The sequence below is a fragment of the Schistocerca gregaria genome, chromosome 1 (genome assembly GCF_023897955.1).
Source record: "Schistocerca gregaria isolate iqSchGreg1 chromosome 1, iqSchGreg1.2, whole genome shotgun sequence".
NCBI classification, from domain to species: domain Eukaryota; kingdom Metazoa; phylum Arthropoda; class Insecta; order Orthoptera; family Acrididae; genus Schistocerca; species Schistocerca gregaria.
Genome location: NC_064920.1, coordinates 278,734,679 through 278,753,711, shown reverse-complemented (window position 1 = coordinate 278,753,711; position 19,033 = coordinate 278,734,679). Strand labels below are relative to the sequence as shown.

At 37.7% G+C, this 19,033-nt stretch overlaps 1 protein-coding gene across 17 annotated transcripts in view; it reads left to right on the top strand.

Moving 5' to 3' along the window:
• Window positions 1–9,562, top strand: part of LOC126340904 (disco-interacting protein 2) — a 1,418,593-nt gene extending 1,409,031 nt beyond the window's left edge. For all 17 annotated transcript variants that reach the window (XM_050001746.1, XM_050001738.1, XM_050001743.1 and 14 more), the window contains 2 exons: window positions 1,762–1,885; window positions 5,674–9,562. In XM_050001746.1, coding sequence (XP_049857703.1) covers window positions 1,762–1,885; window positions 5,674–5,926 — 377 coding nt within the window. In that variant the 3' untranslated portion in view covers window positions 5,927–9,562. The remainder of the gene's footprint in view (window positions 1–1,761; window positions 1,886–5,673) is intronic.
• The last annotated feature ends 9,471 nt before the right edge of the window (window positions 9,563–19,033 follow it).

Genomic DNA, 19,033 nt, shown 5'->3' with positions numbered 1-19,033 from the left:
CCGTCCTCTTTTGGAATACTGCTGCACAGTGTGGGATCCTTACCAGATAGGACTGACGGAGTACACCAACAAAAGTTCAAAGAAAGGCAGCATGTTTTGTATTATCGCAAAATATGAGAGAGGGTGTCTCAGAAATGATACAGGATTTGAGCTGGAAATCATTAAAAGAAAGGCATTTTTCATTGCAACGGAATCTTCTCATGAAATTCCAATCATCAACTTTCTCCACCGAATGCGAAAATATTTTGTTGACACCGACCTATCACCACAATAAAATAAGGGAAATCAGAGCTCATACGGAAAGATATAGATGTTCATTCTTTACGCGCACTATAGGAGATTGGAATAATAGAGAATTGTGAAGGTGGTTCGATGAACCCTCTGCCAAGCGCTTAAATGTTATTTGTAGAGTATCCATGTAGATGTATATGTAGAAAAAAGGTGATTTTAAATGGCCCTTCTCAGAAGACGCTAACATATATATTGTGCAGTCTCCTATTAGTGAGCATCACAACCTATGGAGTTGTTCTTTACAGATCCCAATTAGTGTAGCAACATTAAGGAATGGGTCATGTGAATGTGAAATTATGTTTCCTCATATAATTGACGTGTATTCCACTCAGGATTTTTCATTATTGTACACACTTATTGGGTCACATCTTATGAGATAGCATCTATATGATTGTCTTCATATAGTCTCTTAGATCGTAAGAACAAAGTGTCATCTGGTTTAAACAGTCACTTTCAAGATTGGTGCCATTTTCCCCACATGAGAAAGCTTTTTCATGTGAGTAAAATTGTTTTTAAGAATATTCTGCAGCAAACTGGTATCAATATTACCATGCGAAATGGACTGCTCCTTGAGAGACCTGCTAGAGGTCATGATTATGAGAAATGTTGTATAAAATTCATCAAGTCTAGGTGATTTGCTTCTTTGTAGAGATTTCAGTTGCTTTTTGTACCTGCACACAAATATCTGTACATTTTCCAGCTTGGCATCCATGTGGCATTTGTCCAAAGGAAATATAGCTTTATTTTCCTAAGCTTTTCAAGTCAGTGGTCCCTTCTTCCGGCTGAAGGGTTAAGGAAAAGGAAGAAGGTGAAGGAAAAAGACTGGTGTGGTTTAGGAAATGGGGAGAATTCAGAAAAGTTGCCTTGAACCATGGGAGGGGAGACTTACTGGACATGGTGAAGCCAGAAGGGGAAGCCACTGGCTCCGAGGGCTTGCAAATTTCAATCTCTCTCTCTCTCTCTCTCTCTCTCTCTCTCTCTCTCTCTCTCTCTCTGTGTGTGTGTGTGTGTCTGTGTCTGTGTCTGTGTCTGTGTGTGTGTGTGTGTGTGTGTGTGTGTGTGTGTGTGTGTGTGTGTTCTTCTGCCACCATTTTGTGAGCAGGTTTTGTATGTATCCATTTACTTTAATTTTCAGAAATTTATTATTTTCTTCATTGAGAGAGGTGTTTTGGAAGCTTTGTAAGTGAATAAGATGGGACTAAATGTCTTTATAACACACAAACCAGTAAGATGCATGATCTCAGTTTAGTTTCCTCTAGGCTTCATTTACCAGCAAATAGCAGGGGAATGGGTTTAGTTCATCATGCTTGTGCTGTGGATTATTATGAAAAATGCTGTTACTACTTAATTTAATTTAATTTATCCCTATTGCAAGAGTACTTCCTCATGTGTGTGTGCCCGTGCGTGCGTGTACACCTGTGTGCGTGGGTGTTTCCACTTAAATTTGCTAAAATGAAATGTCTTTTACAGAGTTACACGATGCTGTGTTTGTGGTTGGTGCACTTGACGAGACTATTATGTTAAGAGGAATGCGGTATCACCCTATAGACATAGAAAATAGTGTCATGCGGTGCCATAAAAAGATTGCTGAATGGTAAGATACCTCTCTGATTCACTATTCACAATTTTTTGTAAAATGTATGTTTGTAACTTCTGTAAGAGAAAGTAGTATCAGTTCATACAATTTTTCAAGAGAATTTGCATGTTCATTTTTTTTTCTTTCTTTTAACTAATCAGATTGTAATGAGGCATACAGTTGTTTGATTTACAAGCATTTCTTTTCAGTTTTACATATAGTTAGGGATCACATGCTAACCAGACTGCAGATATTTCAGATAACTTTCATTTTGGATAAGAGATTGGTTTTAGAATCTGTGGGTTCCATCTTCAACTAATGCTAACTCTGTTTGTAGTATTTGATAAAAGGCACCTTGCTGTAAGTGGTTCACAGACTTTTCAGTATGGTGATGTTTTCCTTTCACTGAATGATGAGTGCCATTGTAACACTATTATGAAAAGGGAAGTTGCCACTCACCATATAGCGGAGATACTGAGTCGCAGAGGCACAGCAAAAAGACTGTCGCTAATAAAGCTTTCGGCCATTAAGGCCTTCATCAACAATAGAAAACACTCACACACACACACACACACACACACACACAAACAAAATCACGTACATTACTGCAGTCTCAGGCAACTGAATTTGAGTGTGGTTTCAGTCGCCTGAGACTGCAGTCATGTGCAAGTGACTCTCTCTCTCTCTCTCTCTCTCTCTCTCTCTCTCTCTCTCTCTCTCTCTCTCTCTGTGTGTGTGTGTGTGTGTGTGTGTGTGTGTGTGTGTAGGCCTTAATGGCTGAAAGCTTTATTTGTGACTGTCTTTTCATTGTGCCTTTCTGTGACTCACCATCTCCATAGTATGGTGAGTGGCAACGTTCCATTTTATAATCCTGGGTTTTCCATTGTTTGACCGCTGTAAGAGTATGTTTTTGGATGCCTACAAAGTCAACATTACCAGTGTATGAAATCACTAGTTTCTGATATTATTCAATTAGTCAAAATAAAAATTATTCATGAAATGTGGAGTTGTATCAGCATACTAATTTTACATCTAAATCACACTCAGCAACAGATCTATGATATTTCCAAATCTGTGCAAAAACTTGGTAGTGCCACCCCACTCCCAAATCGTTTGAGATAGGCCACCAAAAATTTTAAAAAATCAATTTTTCAAAAATATTTCATTTTGTAGTACACATCTTTCTGAAGTGTTTGATACACAAAACATACATGTTTGAGAAAATATAAGACATGTTATTTGATCGTAAATGTGCCAAAGTGCAGTGCCATGCCTCTTCACACAGCATTCTTCTATCGCGCATGACTGTACCTCGGCTCTGTGGCATTCAAGTATGTATATTTTGTAATGGAAGCCACCAAAACTATATTCAAGACAATGGAAATTAAAATGTCCTGAGGAGTGAGGCAAGCAACACAGTACACATTTCATCAGCCCTTAGGACCCGGCATTCTTTTCTCTTTAATCTTGCTACAGTTTTACACAGCATGATTTCCTTTCTGCAAAAGAGTCAATTGCCTCATCAGAGTTAATCAAATGTGGTGATACATGAAAAATCAAAATTTCAATATGTAGTACTGATAAAGCTGTTAATACGAGTAGTACACAAGACTGGTGTGGTTCCAAGATTTGATTACATCTATTTAGTTACTGTTTGCTAGATAAAATGAAACAGATCTTTCTAATATTGCACCAGTTGTAACACACGCCAAATAAGTGAAACTGTTTTTGCACAAATTGTCTTTTTTATGTATCTCATTTACACAAATAACATGACAGAATATAATTCACGAAGTGCCATCAGTGCCTATGAGGCTTCCTACAAGCAAAAAGTTTTATGTTAAGAAATAATATTATGTTTCAATTAGACACTCCAGTCTCAAGCTTGAATCTAAAGTTAGTAGTCCAAAATATTTATATAAATTTGGACTCATAATATTCTTCCATATAATTTGTGTGATTTCCCTGTTTCTTCTTCTTCTTCTTCTTCTTCTTCTTCTTCCTCATTCTAACAAACAATCTTGTCATCACTAATTCTGTAACTATTCGTGCCACTGTCAAAACTTGTTCACTGGTTAACTTCACTAACTCCAATCCTAACAGAATCACTGGTTCAGTTATCCCGCATTTATTCTCCGTTTTCCATGCCATTCAGAGAACAGAATTTAGTTGCCTTCCAACCAGGGACTATACAATTGGCCCTTAGTAGTGTAGCCTTCTGGCAAAAATGTTATGTCAAAATTTAATTTTTTGGATACATCGAGAAGATGACATGTAATCTTTCTTACCTGTTATTTCTATAACTCATTTGTTTCCATTCTGGTAGACTGAATCTGTAGATTTTACTAATAATTATGACCATGCTGATCATTCGCGCACCCAGTCAACCACATAAACAGAAATTGGCATTCACCTGTTTGGGCTCGTATGGCTCAACTTGTATAGCCCCGTTTCCTTTTGTCTCCTGGTAAGTGTTTTTATTTATAGATGCGATGGGGATTTCCCCCAGCAAAGATATCATGTACACTATGCATGCATTCAAAAATCAACTTGTGATTCATTCAGAAATCATATGAATAATCAAACAGTGGAAAATACAGGATGGAATGTAACAATATTATGAAAAGGAAAGTTGCTACTCACCATATAGCAGTGATGCTGAGTCACAGATAGGCATATCATATGAATAATCGATAGACCAATGTTTGCTGAATGCTAGACGCTTTGTGCAACAAGGTTTGTTTGCTTCCAAAATATGAATTTGGCACCCTCTGCAATTGCTGTCCAAGGGAGATACCCCAGTTTTCACCTCCCCCCTTCACCCCCCTAAATCTGGGCCTGATCATACTTCTTATGTAACTGAAGTAACAACTTGCAATTAAAAAAATTCAACTTGTAGAAAACAAAACTTTAATTGAAACAATCATTAAAATTGGGAGAGCCAGTGCTCACTTTCAGGAAGCACAATGCCCAGTATATCCCACATAAGCAATCAAAATACAAACTATTCTTAGTTTTTTTAACTATAATTTAATTGGATAGGTAAAAAATCTACACATCAAGCAGCAGCAAGAGAACACACATACAAAGTTTTTAAAGTTTGCAAGCCATTTGAGCCAGTGTCTCCTCCTTCTGGCAGAAGGTTTGAAGTGTAAGGAAGAGGGGTGAAGGAAAAGGACTCGTCAGATTTAGGAAAAGGGATGGACTCAAGAAAAATTGCCCAGAACCTCGGGTCAGGGGAGATCACCAGATGGGATGAGAAGGAAAGACAATCAGGTTTTGCCCTTCTTCCTTCCCCTTCAACCCTTCTGCCAGGAGGAGACACTGGCTCCAAAATCTTGCCTACTTTAATACCTGTGTGTGTGTGTCTCGTGTCATCTCTTGTCACCAAATAAAATATGTTTAATCCTGAAAGCTATGGGTTTTCTTCTTCTTTCTTCTTGTTTCATTTCACCCTACTTTGGGATATGTTAAACCATCCCCAATTCCATTTACCATGCCACGTGAATTGTTTTGAAGACATGCCACTTTATCCTTTTTTTTCTGTGCAGAAATAAGCAGGGAAATAATGTAAAAATATCACTTTTATTATGCTTGTTGAAAGCAATAAAATGTTTAGATACAAACTGCCAGAATATAGCTTCAAAATATCATTTATATGAAAACATGTTCATGTAATAAGTTTCTGATTATTACATGCATAATCTTAGTCATGTAGTACTTATAGTGTTAATTTTAGAAGTTTAAATGATCATTCATTGTAAATATTAAATAGCAACAATTTAATTAAAGAATTTCATTTTCAGTGCTGTATTCACATGGACAAATTTACTGGTGGTAGTGGTTGAACTGGATGGGAATGAAAATGAAGCTCTCGATCTTGTTCCTCTCGTTACAAATACTGTTCTGGAGGAACACCATCTTGTTGTCGGAGTAGTGGTTGTTGTTGATCCAGGTGTAGTGCCAATTAACTCCCGTGGAGAGAAACAGCGCATGCATCTTAGAGATGGCTTCCTTGCTGATCAACTAGACCCCATATATGTAGCATACAATATGTGATGAGGTTCAGTGGTCTGTAGACCATTCCTGTGGAACTGTGAGACTGGCCATACCTTGAGAAATGATTCAGTTGTTGTGTGCGTCACAATTAGTCTGTGTATTCGAGAATACTTGTCATGACGACAGATTTGAAGACATTAGAAGTGTGTGAAATATTTTGATGCCTAGTATGAATTTATAACAGAAACAGTGTGACATTGTATGTTGCCACTTTCCGGCAAAGGTGGCAGATATCGACTGCATTGTGCCACTAATAGACATATGTTGATTTCATGTATAACTGAACTACCTAGAGAACCACTTTTGTACTTGTAATATTAGTGGTGGTTCTTTTAAAGTGTGTGATTCAAGCATCTGCTAAAGACTCTCAGTTGAGCAGCCTGTATGGTGCACTAATTTTGTGATTTTTTGTGACAGTTGTGAGTTTATGGACAAGCTCAGAATCAACACTATCTACAGTGGGTTTAAAATGTCTTAAAATTTGTTTTCTGTCAACGATATTTCCGTTGAATGGTGAACTGACTGTACTGTATATTTAATATAAAAAGCTACAAATGACTGTTACTTCATCTTTTTCCATCCACAAGTGCAATGATTACTGCACACACTGAAGTCTGTGATCTGAGATTCTTTCCCATGTCCCTTTAACAGTGAGGATTAGTCGGTGAAATTGCATGGATGTGGAAGAACCTGCCCAAAATTCATGAAGAAAAGAGAATACCGCAAACCTGAAGCCACAACTGTGAAAGTGTTTAGAATAGAGGGACCATTGGACATAGCTTGTACTTTTACCACTGTGATGTAACCAGATTTGCTTACAGGCATTGTAAGCCTTGGGCATTTGACTTCGCTCAAAGAAAATACCATTATCAAAGGCATCTGCACCTATGATTTTGAATAGTGTTAAACTTTTAGATTTTAATGTGAGACAGTACATAACTGATGATGTGGTGAAGAAAAATAAACTTCGAGCAGGATTTCTAGTATGGTTGGCTGTGTGATTATAGACTGCCCGATATTAAGTCATCATTATGCCTTCAGCTCGTAAACATGTCTAGCGATACAACTCACCATTAGGAATGTGTAAATGCATGTTCTGCTTACATTACATAACAGAAATAAAGTAATTTTGTGTACATTTATGTAATATACTTTTAACAAATTTGTGTGAAATGTGACAACTAGCTCTGATTTTTTTTTCTGTCACACTTAATTTAAAAAAAGGTCCCTATAATGAGTGTTGCTATTATCGAGACCAAGCGATTTAAAAATCTGTTGACTCTCTTTTTTAAAAAATTACATTCTAATTGCTAATGCTTATGTATTTATGTAACAGACAAAGTGCTTCTTTGGCAGCTTACATTATTTTCTTTCATAGGAAGTCTTAAAGAAACATATGCCCTGTTAATGTCACCCATCATTGTTGTCATTGTCATCACCATCACCATCATCATCTGTCGTCATCATCATCATCATCATCATCATCATCATCATTATTGTTATTTGAAGCACAATAACAACAATTTAGCAAAAGACAGAGCTGACTTCATGCATTTTGTGTGATACTCATGTAATAGAAGCAACAATGCCATGTAAAGAATTGATGTCTCAGTTTCTGAGTATGATATTTTCTTTTTATATATATATATAACTTGTTTTGCTTGTGCTGACTATTGTATTTACTATTTCTGTTAAAGCCTAGTGCAATACTGTTGTGAATTTGAAGGAATTGATTAATTCATGTATCTAGTCTCTGTTAATACTGGAACATAGATTATAGTCTTGCCACGATCACCGTGAACCTTTTTCTTAGATACATTACTTGAAAATTAATGTAAGAATGGAATTATGTTCAAATGTATTTCACTTGTGCCAACACAGAAAGACAACACGAGTCATTTGTCCTTGCGTGAAAAATGATTTGATTCTTAAAGTATTAGACATATAAAAATGTCGTAAATCAAATGCTGGGTGATGTTATAGTCTGCACAAAGCCTAGTATGTTCAAATACTCCCAGAAGAATCATTGCAAGACTGCATGAAAGGGAGGAAATTTACTGTTTTCATGGCCAATGTCTTTCATCATCTGGTAGCACAATATAAAAACTTTTGTTATTACTTTATGAAACAGTCTCACTATTGTTTGGTTAGTATACTACACAAATTTTAAACAGCAGTATTTGTTTTAAGAATATTTTCAAGCACAGATAAATTGACATTGTTTGGCTTTGAAGTGGATTATCTTTATGATTGTTAGGTTTCTTTGTGATGACGATACTAGTGAACATTACTAATGTGAGTTATTGAAGAAATTGTATTTGATGAATTGAGGAGGGAAAAAAGTGACTGAATGCTTTAACACAGACCATACCATATGGAGTAAGGCAATTTTGTAAATTTTTTATGGAAATGCTTTTATATTTTGTATTGTTTTGGTGAACTTCTTTTCAACAGATTTAGCTGTAGCTATTTTCATCACTGAGAAATACATTTCCAAAAGCCCAGTGTACTGAATATTCTTGTATTTCCAATGTCAGTATTGCTGCATTGCTTCTGTACCTCATTTGATGAAGAGCCCTGATATAAAATTCTACTGCATCTGGATAATACACATTTGGATAAAATGTTAATTCGTTGAATAGCAGTGCAAACTAGACAATTCATACAATAAATAGCATTTAATTGTGGAAGACTTGCAATATTTCAGTGATACATTAAAGAAAATTATGTTTTAATTTGGGTAATTGTGTGCAACATTACAATCATGTCCTTACTTCCAAATGTCAGGGCTCTTCCCTAAATGCATATAGAAGGGAACTTTGATATTTTTATATGAAGGTTGTTGACCTTTTCCTTACTTCATGTGGTGAGCTAAATAGGAACACTGTCACACATATTGATCAAACTTCATTTATGTCTTGTCTAATCTCTGCACAAAAGGTGAATTACAAAAAAGCGTTGGTATTTTTAAGCCACTATACTGTTGTTTGATGTAGATTGTGTATTAAGTTTTAGCCATAAGTTAACTCCTTCAAGGGAGTTTCTTGTAAATAACCTACCAGAAAGGTTTACATCATTGCACATTAATCCTTCTTGTAACTCCTACTTAAAGTATATAAAGGTGTCTGTTATAAGATGCCATATGCTTTATATAGCTCTTTATCATGAAACATGGGCTACCGTTAGTACTTGTTACTGATCTTTTCACTCTTCCCTAAGATGCATATTGCCTGTTAACCAAACACAAAGTAAACAGAAATGATTTCAGGCACAGCTGAAATGTGATAGTGCAAAAACTGCCTTCATTTTTGAATAAAAAATTATGTAAATTTTGCATTTTCATACATCAACGTACAAAATATCCTAGATAATTTGAAAATTTACTGTCACTATCTAAAATATCACTTTGATGAAAATTATTAATCTTTTACTTTGTGGAAGGTTACTAAGAGCAATTTCTATGTAACTCGTCTGAAATGTGACAGATATATTTTTGTCAATTCAGTAAAATCATTTTGAGTATATCTGTAGAACATTGCCGACATAAACAAATCATCAGTAACATTCCGAAAGGGAGGAGGGGAGGCATTTTTGTTTTTGTATAGCCTTTTGTAAAATAAACTAAAACAAATGGAATTTATGTATACTTTAATTTATAATTTTATTTAATGTTTCATTTGTGGGCATATACTTTGGCTTTACAAGTTCTCCCACAGTTTAGTGTATCACATTCCTCTTGATATCACTTTCTCCTTGCTGGTTTAAAGCAATATTTATTCATTGCTACAATATACAATGGTAAAAAAGAGATATCAGATTGGTTGGTGCAGTGTGTGTGTGTGTGTGTGTGTGTGTGTGTGTGTGTGTGTGTGTGTGTGTGAGAGAGAGAGAGAACGCGTGCACACATGGTTGCATGTAAATGCACACATAAGCCATACAGATGATTTTCTTTTGGTTGAACTAATAGTACTTACTGGGTCATGACTTCACTGACATTGACAGTATTTCTCCATATTCTTGTCTAAATGTTAGGTTTTCAAGAATAGTGTGAAAATGTCTTTTGGTGTTTTTATGACAAGCTGCACTGTCTAAAACAAAAATGCTGCATTTTAGGTACCAAAGTGTGAACTTTAATAATATGAACTTTTTCATGAATTTTTTACTATCCATCTTATCACAGAACTCGCATGTCTTCAGTTTTGTATTATTTCCACCCGTGCCGCCGCCCTCCTAATAAGTTTTGTATACTGAAACAAGTCACTCTGCCAACAGTTTGTTTATGTGTGGATCAATGTTTTATAAGTGTATGAAGTCGGCATTTTATCATTAGTATACTGTTATCCTTCAGCATTTGAAATTGGTATAATTTTTGTGCCGTATTCCACCATGTCAGTATCTTTTCTTTTTTCATAACATTACTAGATTCTATACATTACAGTGCAGCTGTCCATTTAATCTGCTACAACTTTGTTAACTGTAGTTACAAGTGTACCGTCCTCTTGGCTTTTGTGCCTGATCTTGCAGTTCTTATTCTTTTGCAGTTGCATGATAATTCTAGCATACACTGATAAGCCAAAACATTATGATCACTGCCCATAGTGACGTTGGATACCTCCTGGTGGTGTTGCAGGCATTTGATTCGGTAACAAAATTATATAAGCAGAGCAGACATGAATGTGGAATCACCATAGTGAAGATACAGGCTGCAAATGGGGAAAATCCATTTAGGTAAGCGATTTTGACAAAGGGCAGGTTGTTATTACACAGAGCCTGCGAACAAGTATCTCGAAAACAGTGTAGCTGCAACCAGCAGTGGAATGTTCACGTGTTACCATCTTCAGCATGTATGGAAAAAGGTAGGAGGACAGTGAAACTGCGACTAGGTGCTAAATGGTTGAATGTCCATGACTCGTCACAGAATGTGGGGTTGGAGGCTTGTCTGCTCTGTAAAGTAGTACAGATGGTGATCTGTGGCCAGTTTTGTGTATTGATGTCATCTGTAAGCCAGGAGAGCACAATGCTGGTGCATGCACGAGTGTTTTGGGAGTACACCGTTCATTGTACATTTTTGAACACGTAGTTCCACAGCAGACCACCCCTACATGTTCACATGTTGACCCCACTACATCATCAATTATGATTGGATTTGGCAAGGGACTGTCGGGATTCAACCATCAATCAATGCAAACATGTTGGCTTTTCACGTGAATCACATTTTTGCCCCCGGAGTAGACAACATTTCATTGGAACTACTGACGGCCTTGGGAGAGCCAGTCCTGACAAAACCCTACCATCTGGTGAGCAAGATGTATGAGACAGGTGAAATACTCTCAGACTTCAAGAAGAATACACCAAGCAGATTCAGAAGGATGTAGGTTGCAGTAGGTACTGGGAGATGAAGAAGCTTGCACAAGATAGAGTAGCATGGAGAGCTGCATCAAACCAGTCTCAGGACTGAAGACCACAACAACAACAACAACACATTTTTGCTATGTAGATCGATGGTTGTCTACTAAAACGCCACCATTGAGGTGAAAGGTGGCTTGAAACATGCAGTGTGCCATGGATGCAGGCTGGTGGGAGCAGTATTACGCTATGGGAGACACTCTCCTGTGCTTGCATGGGACCTATGGTAGTAATTGAAGACATGATGACAGCTGCAAATCACCTGCATCCCGTCATGCTTGATGTCTTCCCTGACTGTGATGTCATCTTTCAGTGGTATAACAGTCCATGTTTCAGAGCTAGAACTGTACTGCAGTGGTTTGAGGGGCATTACAGTGAACTCACATTGACGCCTCAGCAACCAAATTCACCTGATATAAATCCTTTGTTAACTGTCTGGGTCGCTGTCAGGTGCAACCGTTGCGTACGCAGATCAGCAGTCTGTTATTGACGTGAATTAGATGACCTGTGCATAGGCATCTAATGTCACATAGCTCCACAATCCTACCAATAGACTGACAGTGATGTATATCATTCCAAAGACAGACAGACAAGCTATTACATGTAGCTAGACAGTAATGTTTTGCCTTATCAATGTATATGGTGGCACTGTGCAAATGTATTTGTAGATTGTTAGTTATTTCACTGTCAGAAAATTTTTATCACACTTTAACCATCCACAGTGTGCCTGACATCACTTGTGAGTTTTTAATCTTAACTAATATTGCATTGCTTCATGCCTCCCTCTATTCAGTGCACACATTACTAATTCTTCAGCATTACTGAGTGTTCTGACTTAGTTTTGAAATACACACCATTGGTGCCCCATGCACACCCTTCTGTTGTCCTGGCCTTAAGTATGGTGATTTGTAAACTGGATTGTCCTTCGTTTGGTATAACAGATGGAGAACTTGTACTCAAATTACTCCTGTCTCTCTCTAAAATACTGCATAATTTTAATGTTAATTCTAGTGAATGGAAGTAGTATTGGCTGCAGCCCACAGTCTGATCTACTTTAGCTATAAGATGTTACCATCATCATTGTGACAGCATAAAAAAGTGCTCTGTAAGTACCTACATTTCATTTTGCTTACACTAACAGCACACATTACAAATATGTAAGTATATGGCTTGCTTCACACTATCTGGCAGCTATACATTCTGCACTACCATCTGTTGATAACAAAGTTTTTTTTGTTGTGTTACAGGATATGAGTTCTAGTGCTTCCCTCACTGCTATAATGAAACCTGGTATTCATTGCCACGAATTTAAGTCAGACCAAGTTCAAAGTTTTCTTAACTGCCTTCTGCCATTTTGATAAAGCATGTTTATGTTTGGGCTTTGTGATTAGGAAAATAACTACAGACATTCACTCAGTCATGTTTGTAGGAAAACACTGATGCAACTGCATTTTTATCTCTCCAACATAAAGCCATGAATATTCATAATTTGTAGGAGCAGTGATTTGTTATGACATCAGGCAACCTCATTCTCAGTAGATTTTTAGAATACTCAGTTACCTACAAGTATAACTCTTCATTGGCAGCATTACCATGTGGAATTCACACAATATTAGCTAACACAGTTCCATACATAATGTACTCAGCATAACCTTTATTTTATATCTGCAAGTGAGTTTTGTTCTGAGTGATTCTTGCCTTTTCATATTCAAGTCACAAACTTCAGGACTTCGAAAAATTTGGGTTTATCTGGGTTCTTCTAGTTTATGAATAGCCAAGTAATAGTTCTGCCACACAGTGTGTCCACACTCTTGACAATAACATGAGAGATGATGATAAAAACTGCTAATATCAATGAAATTCTGTCCTGCTCCAGCACAGGCCTTCAGTTGTCACACTTTGCTGCATAAAGGCTTGTTTCAAATTTCTCTGCATATATTAAATGCAAGAATGTTGTAAATGTTGGGTACACATCTTCCTGGTACCAGCCAGAACCAACTGAAATCAAGGCATTAACCAGGAAGTTAAAACATAATGAACAAGTACTGATCTAGTAGTAATAGAAGATGTGATACAATCAGTCATATGATACATTTCCATCGATTCATGGTCCAGTCTTGGCAATCCCATGCCCACTACAATCTCGATTGGTGATGTCACGAGATCAACATGGAAATGCAAGTGGAGCCTCATGTTCAATGTGTGATGAAAAGTGTGCTCCAAAATACTTGTCTGTACCTGTGTGGTACTTTGTAATCGGATCTGCCACAGATTAGTACCTATCCTGCTTCACAGAAGGTCATGACTCTGGCCTCCACATTTCACCAGGTGGTGCGGACATCCAACACTATGTCACCTACTTTAGGTTGCACCATCTTTTTAGAACTTTTCATAGATGCTAACGAAGTTAGCACACAAACAGCCAATAGCTTTGCTACCAATGAAGAGTTATACTTGTAGGTAACTGAGTATTCTAAAAATCTACTGAGAATGAGGTTGCCTGATGTCATAACACATCACTGCTCCTACAAATTAAAATATTCATGGATTTATGTTGGAGAGATAAAAATGCAGTTGCCATTAACTTAGTTTTGAAATGCACACCTTTGGTGCCCCAGGCACACTCTTCTGTTGTCCAGGCCTTAAGTATGGTGATTTGTCAACTGGATTGTCCTTCGTTTGATATAACAGATGGAGAACTTGTACTTAAGTTACTCCTGTCAAATTTCAAAGTCGCTTATGTCAATAGATTTCCTCATTTGTGCACCCTATCATTGCTAGAATGGTTCCCCATCAATCTCTGCATCACTGATATCTTGCAGTGAGCACTGAGCAGTGATCATCAGGTAATGGTTTGTCAGTCCATCATGGAGTGCCCTTCCCATCACAAACTGTTTTGCTTGATCAACTGTTCTATCTTTGGCCAAGGTAATGTGATGCCAATGCAAAACTGTTTTCTAATATAAAGGCATTATCAAAAAAGTGAACATTTTCCCAGTTAGAAATGAGTTCTGAGCATATGAGAGGCAACGAGTCATAGTAAACAAAATGACTATTCAAAGTAAACAACAAACGACACAAGATGACTGATTAACTGTTTCACAACAGACAACATTAGAAAGAACTTACAATGCATCAGTTGACTTGATGTGTATATTAAATTTCTAAATTTTTTTTTTTTATCTTTAATAATTACGTCACATGAAAACAGTGAGAAATGCAAACAATAAAACATCAGAGGAACCATGGTTAGTAAAGGAAATAAAAACATTATGATCCAAGAAAAGGGATGTACACAAAACAGTTAGTATAAGCATAGATAAACATGTGTTCAGCTGCATTTGGATTACTGTTCTTGTTTTAAAAAAAAGTTATTAAAACTCGAAATATATGCATATGGTATCCTAAATTTATAATCTAAGACTATAGTTAAAACCATATAGATGAAGGTATAAGAGAAGCAGAAAAAACTGTCCTGCAGCAAGACAATTTTTCTATTAAAGAAAATTACCATATGATGTACGGCTGTGTCAGTAGTCTTTCAATTAAACATTTAGTATTCACTTCTTTAACATAACTGGGGTGCTGAAGTTTTAAAAAGAAACCATAGCAGTGTTTGCAACAAACATACCGCAACCAGCTGTTGGTTTGATTTCTTTAGGGGAAATTGTTTTTTATTAAAATCAAAGATCTTATGGGTTGATAACATTTGAAGCAAATATTACAATGTGTGACACAGTGGCTATTTTCAGTGACATGTGTACTACATCACCTACATTAATTGTCTTCCTCAAAGGTCAAAGCAAGCTTGGATTAGTATATGGATTCAGATAGCTGCTGATGAGTATTTATTGACAAGTGTCACTTTTATTATCTTACTCTAAAGTTCTGGAAAATTATTGAATTTAACAATAGTTGGGAATATGTACAAACATAATATCCTTGGTTGGGCACAATTTGGAGTCCAAAATTAGCATCTGTCACTTCACCATCTACACAAAATATTAAATGACAAAATATCACCAACTGCAATGTTGTTTAATCTGTTACAAGTATTTGACTGGCCAAAACACAGTATTATTTCCAAGCAACTTAAATGTTATTGCAGTATGGGTGCACATAACTAATTGACTAATAGAAAATGTAGAACTATCTTCAGCAGTTTGCTCACTGAAGATAAAGAATCGTGCGGTAGCATTCTCGCTTCCCACGCCCGGGTTCCCGGGTTCGATTCCCGGTGGGGTCAGGGATTTTTTCTGCCTCGTGATGGCTGGGTGTTGTGTGATGTCCTTAGTTTAGTTAGGTTTAAGTAGTTCTAAGTTCTAGGGGACTGATGACCATAGATGTTAAGTCCCATAGTGCTCAGAGCCATTTGAACCATTTGATAAAGAATCATAAATATTTTATGCATTTCATGTTCCTGGATTGCCAATTAACCTCGTCCTTGTGTACTGTAGCTATTAATTATGTTATCCCAATATTACGTTCATCTTCAAGTGAGAAGAGTACATTTTAATACACTGCTTGACAAAAAAAGTGAAGCACTGAGAAGACATGGTTAGATGTCAGTGTATCTTCGTGTCTATACACATCATTGGTGGGTACCAATAAACAGTTAGAGTTTTTACACTCTGTGACAGGTAGAACAGCCACTAGAATGTGTTAGTGTTGTTACCACAGCTGGTATGGTGTATAAGGGGAACAAAAATTGTTAGATGTTGAATGATCACTGTGAAGGGCACAGAGATGCCATATATTCGCAAGAGAGAGTGTTATCAGCACCTGACACGATTTGAAAAGGGCCTCACTGTAGGTCTGCATTTGGTCACCTAGACTAGCTGCCCTACTAGATAATTACTACCCCCATACATAGGCAATTGTTAACAGCAAAACACAAACTGCTGGTTTTGGAGTAGTGCCGTGACCAGGAAGCGTGGACAGCTGACGGATGGTATCGCATTATTTCACGATGAATCACGGACCTGCACCACCCCGAACGATCATCGGTGAGTGTGACGGCGATCTGGGGAGTGACCCTGTATGTCCACTGTTTTGGACAGACACATTTGTGCTACTCATGACATCATAGCATGGGGAACCAGGTTCGTAGCAGGTTGTGTTTGAGAAAACTGTGACAACACTTTGGTATGTCATGGGCATATTGCATCATCGTGTGGTGCCAATTTCGGCTTGACTATGGTCATCCACATATGTCGCATGTGTTTATGAGCTGCCTGCAGGAATTGAGGTCCTCCCATGGCCAGCAAGATAGCCATTGTGTCCCTGAAAGAACAAGTGTGGGACCAGATAAGATGACAACTCTGTCCCAGTGTCAGTATCCAGGATATTACGGACCAGTACAACAGTTATGGGCCAGCTTGCCTTAGGAGAGGCTGCAATGGCCATATGACACACTTCCCAGCTGAACCAGTGCGCGCATCCAGGCAAGAGAGGGTGCAACATCGAGGACTATCCACAAAGTACATTACATTTTCATTTGTGTCCATTAGGGGCGGAGCTAGTGCGGCCATCTTGGTGTCATGGCATTCTGATACAGTTTATTAAACCATGCTGTAGCCCTGTTATCCTAGGTCTTATTACAGTGGTGTGTATTCATTAATACTCCTGTGGTTTAAACCTCAGTTTGTATCACAGGCCCTTGTAGTGCTCACAGGTTGTCTTTTGCCTTGCAACATGTATTATTTATATGAGGGTCCATGATAGTGTGGCATCCAGGGTTACATCTACATACTTCACTACCTCTGTACTGGTGGAGGTCCATCGAAGAGCTTGAGATTCAAGCAAGTGTACTGGATATGCTTCCTTGTAAATGGTACAACAACAGTTTTCTTGGTACTTACCCTTAGATCCTGTTTTCTGCACCAGTTTTGCACAGTGTCCAGTGCACATAGTGCCATTGTTCTAAAAGTACTAGCAAATTTTCCAAGTAAATACTATGAATAAATTGTCTGCATTGTTGTTGTTATTTGGTCCTGAGACTGGTTTGGTGCAACTCTCCATGCTACTCTATCCTGTGCAAGCTTCTTCATCTCCCAATACGTACTGTAGCCTACATCCTTCTGAATCTATTTAGTGTATTCATCTCTTGGTCTCCCTCTACGATTTTTACCCTCCACGCTGCCCTCCAATACTAAATTGGTGATCCCTTGATTCCTCGGAACATGTCCTACCAACCGATCCCTTCTTCTTGTCAAGTTGTGCCACAAACTCCTCCCCAATCCTATTCAATACTTCCTCATTGGTCACGTGATCTACCCATTTAATCTTCAGCATTCTTCTGTAGCACCACATTTCAAAGGCTTCTATTCTCTTCTTGTCCAAACTATTTATCGTCCATGTTTCACTTCCATACATGGCTGCACTCCAAACAAATACTTTCAGAAACGACTTCCTGACATTTTAATCTATACTCAATGTTAACAAATTCCTCTTCTTCGGAAACGCTTTCCTTGCCATTGCCAGTCTACATTTTATATCCTCTCTATTTCGACCATCATCAGTTACTTTGCTCCCCAAATAGCAAAACTCCTTTACTTCTTTAAGTGTCTCATTTCCTAATCTAATTCCTTCAGCATCACCCCACTTAATTCGACTACATTCCATTATCCACGTTCTGCTTTTGTTGATGTTCATCTTATATCCTCCTTTCAAGACACTGTCCATTCTGTTCAACTGCTCTTTCAAGTCCTTTGCTGTCTATGACAGAATTACAATGTCATAGGCGAACCTCAAAGTTTTTATTTCTTCACCATAGATTTTAATACCTACTCCAAATTTTTCTTTTGTTTCCTTTACTGCTTACTCAATATACAGACTGAATAACATCGGGGAGAGGCTACAACCCTGTCTCACACCCTTCCCAACCACTGCATCCCTTTCATGTCCCTCGACTCTTATAACTGCCATCTGGTATCTGTACAAATTGAAAATAGCATTTCACTCCCTGTATTTTACCCCTACCACCTTCAGAATTTGAAATAGATTATTCCAGTCAACATTGTCAAAAGCTTTCTCCAAGTCTACAAATGCTTGAAATGTAGGTTTGCCTTTTCTAATCTAGCTTCTAAGATAAGTCGTAGGGTCAGTATTGCCTCACGTGTTCCCATATTTCTACAGGATCCAAACTGATCTTCCCCGAGATCGGCTTCTACTAGTTTATTGTCTGCATATCTTTGACAAAGTAGTCTTGAGTATTTAACTCTTCTATGAGTTCATTCACAGTAGGTTCCACAGCAGTGGGTACAAAACTCCTCCTTTCAGATACATCCTGGTGCTGTTGATCACCATTTTCTCATGTGTCATATTGGTCTCTACCTTTCTTTTACTTGCATTGTCTTAATGCCCCAGGTCTAAGCATGGATCTGAAGGCTATATTGCTAAAAGCCTCCCTCTATATCCAAGAAGAATGTAGAGAGCAATTTCCTGAAAGTGTAGAGCTTTTCCAACTTTCAAATAAGTTGGTGAAGTGCTGTTACACATGATCTGCTTGTTGATTTACATAATGAGGAACCCTAACATGTTACCCAGTTTTTCTAATGTACGTAGAAGAAGGGAGGACATACAGTTTGGTCTCATACCCTTAGCCTTGATCTGATCAGTTCTTCCTAGCTTCAGAATGAAAACAACCCTTATCGCCGGCCGGAGTGGCCGTGCGGTTCTAGGCGCTACAGTCTGGAGCCC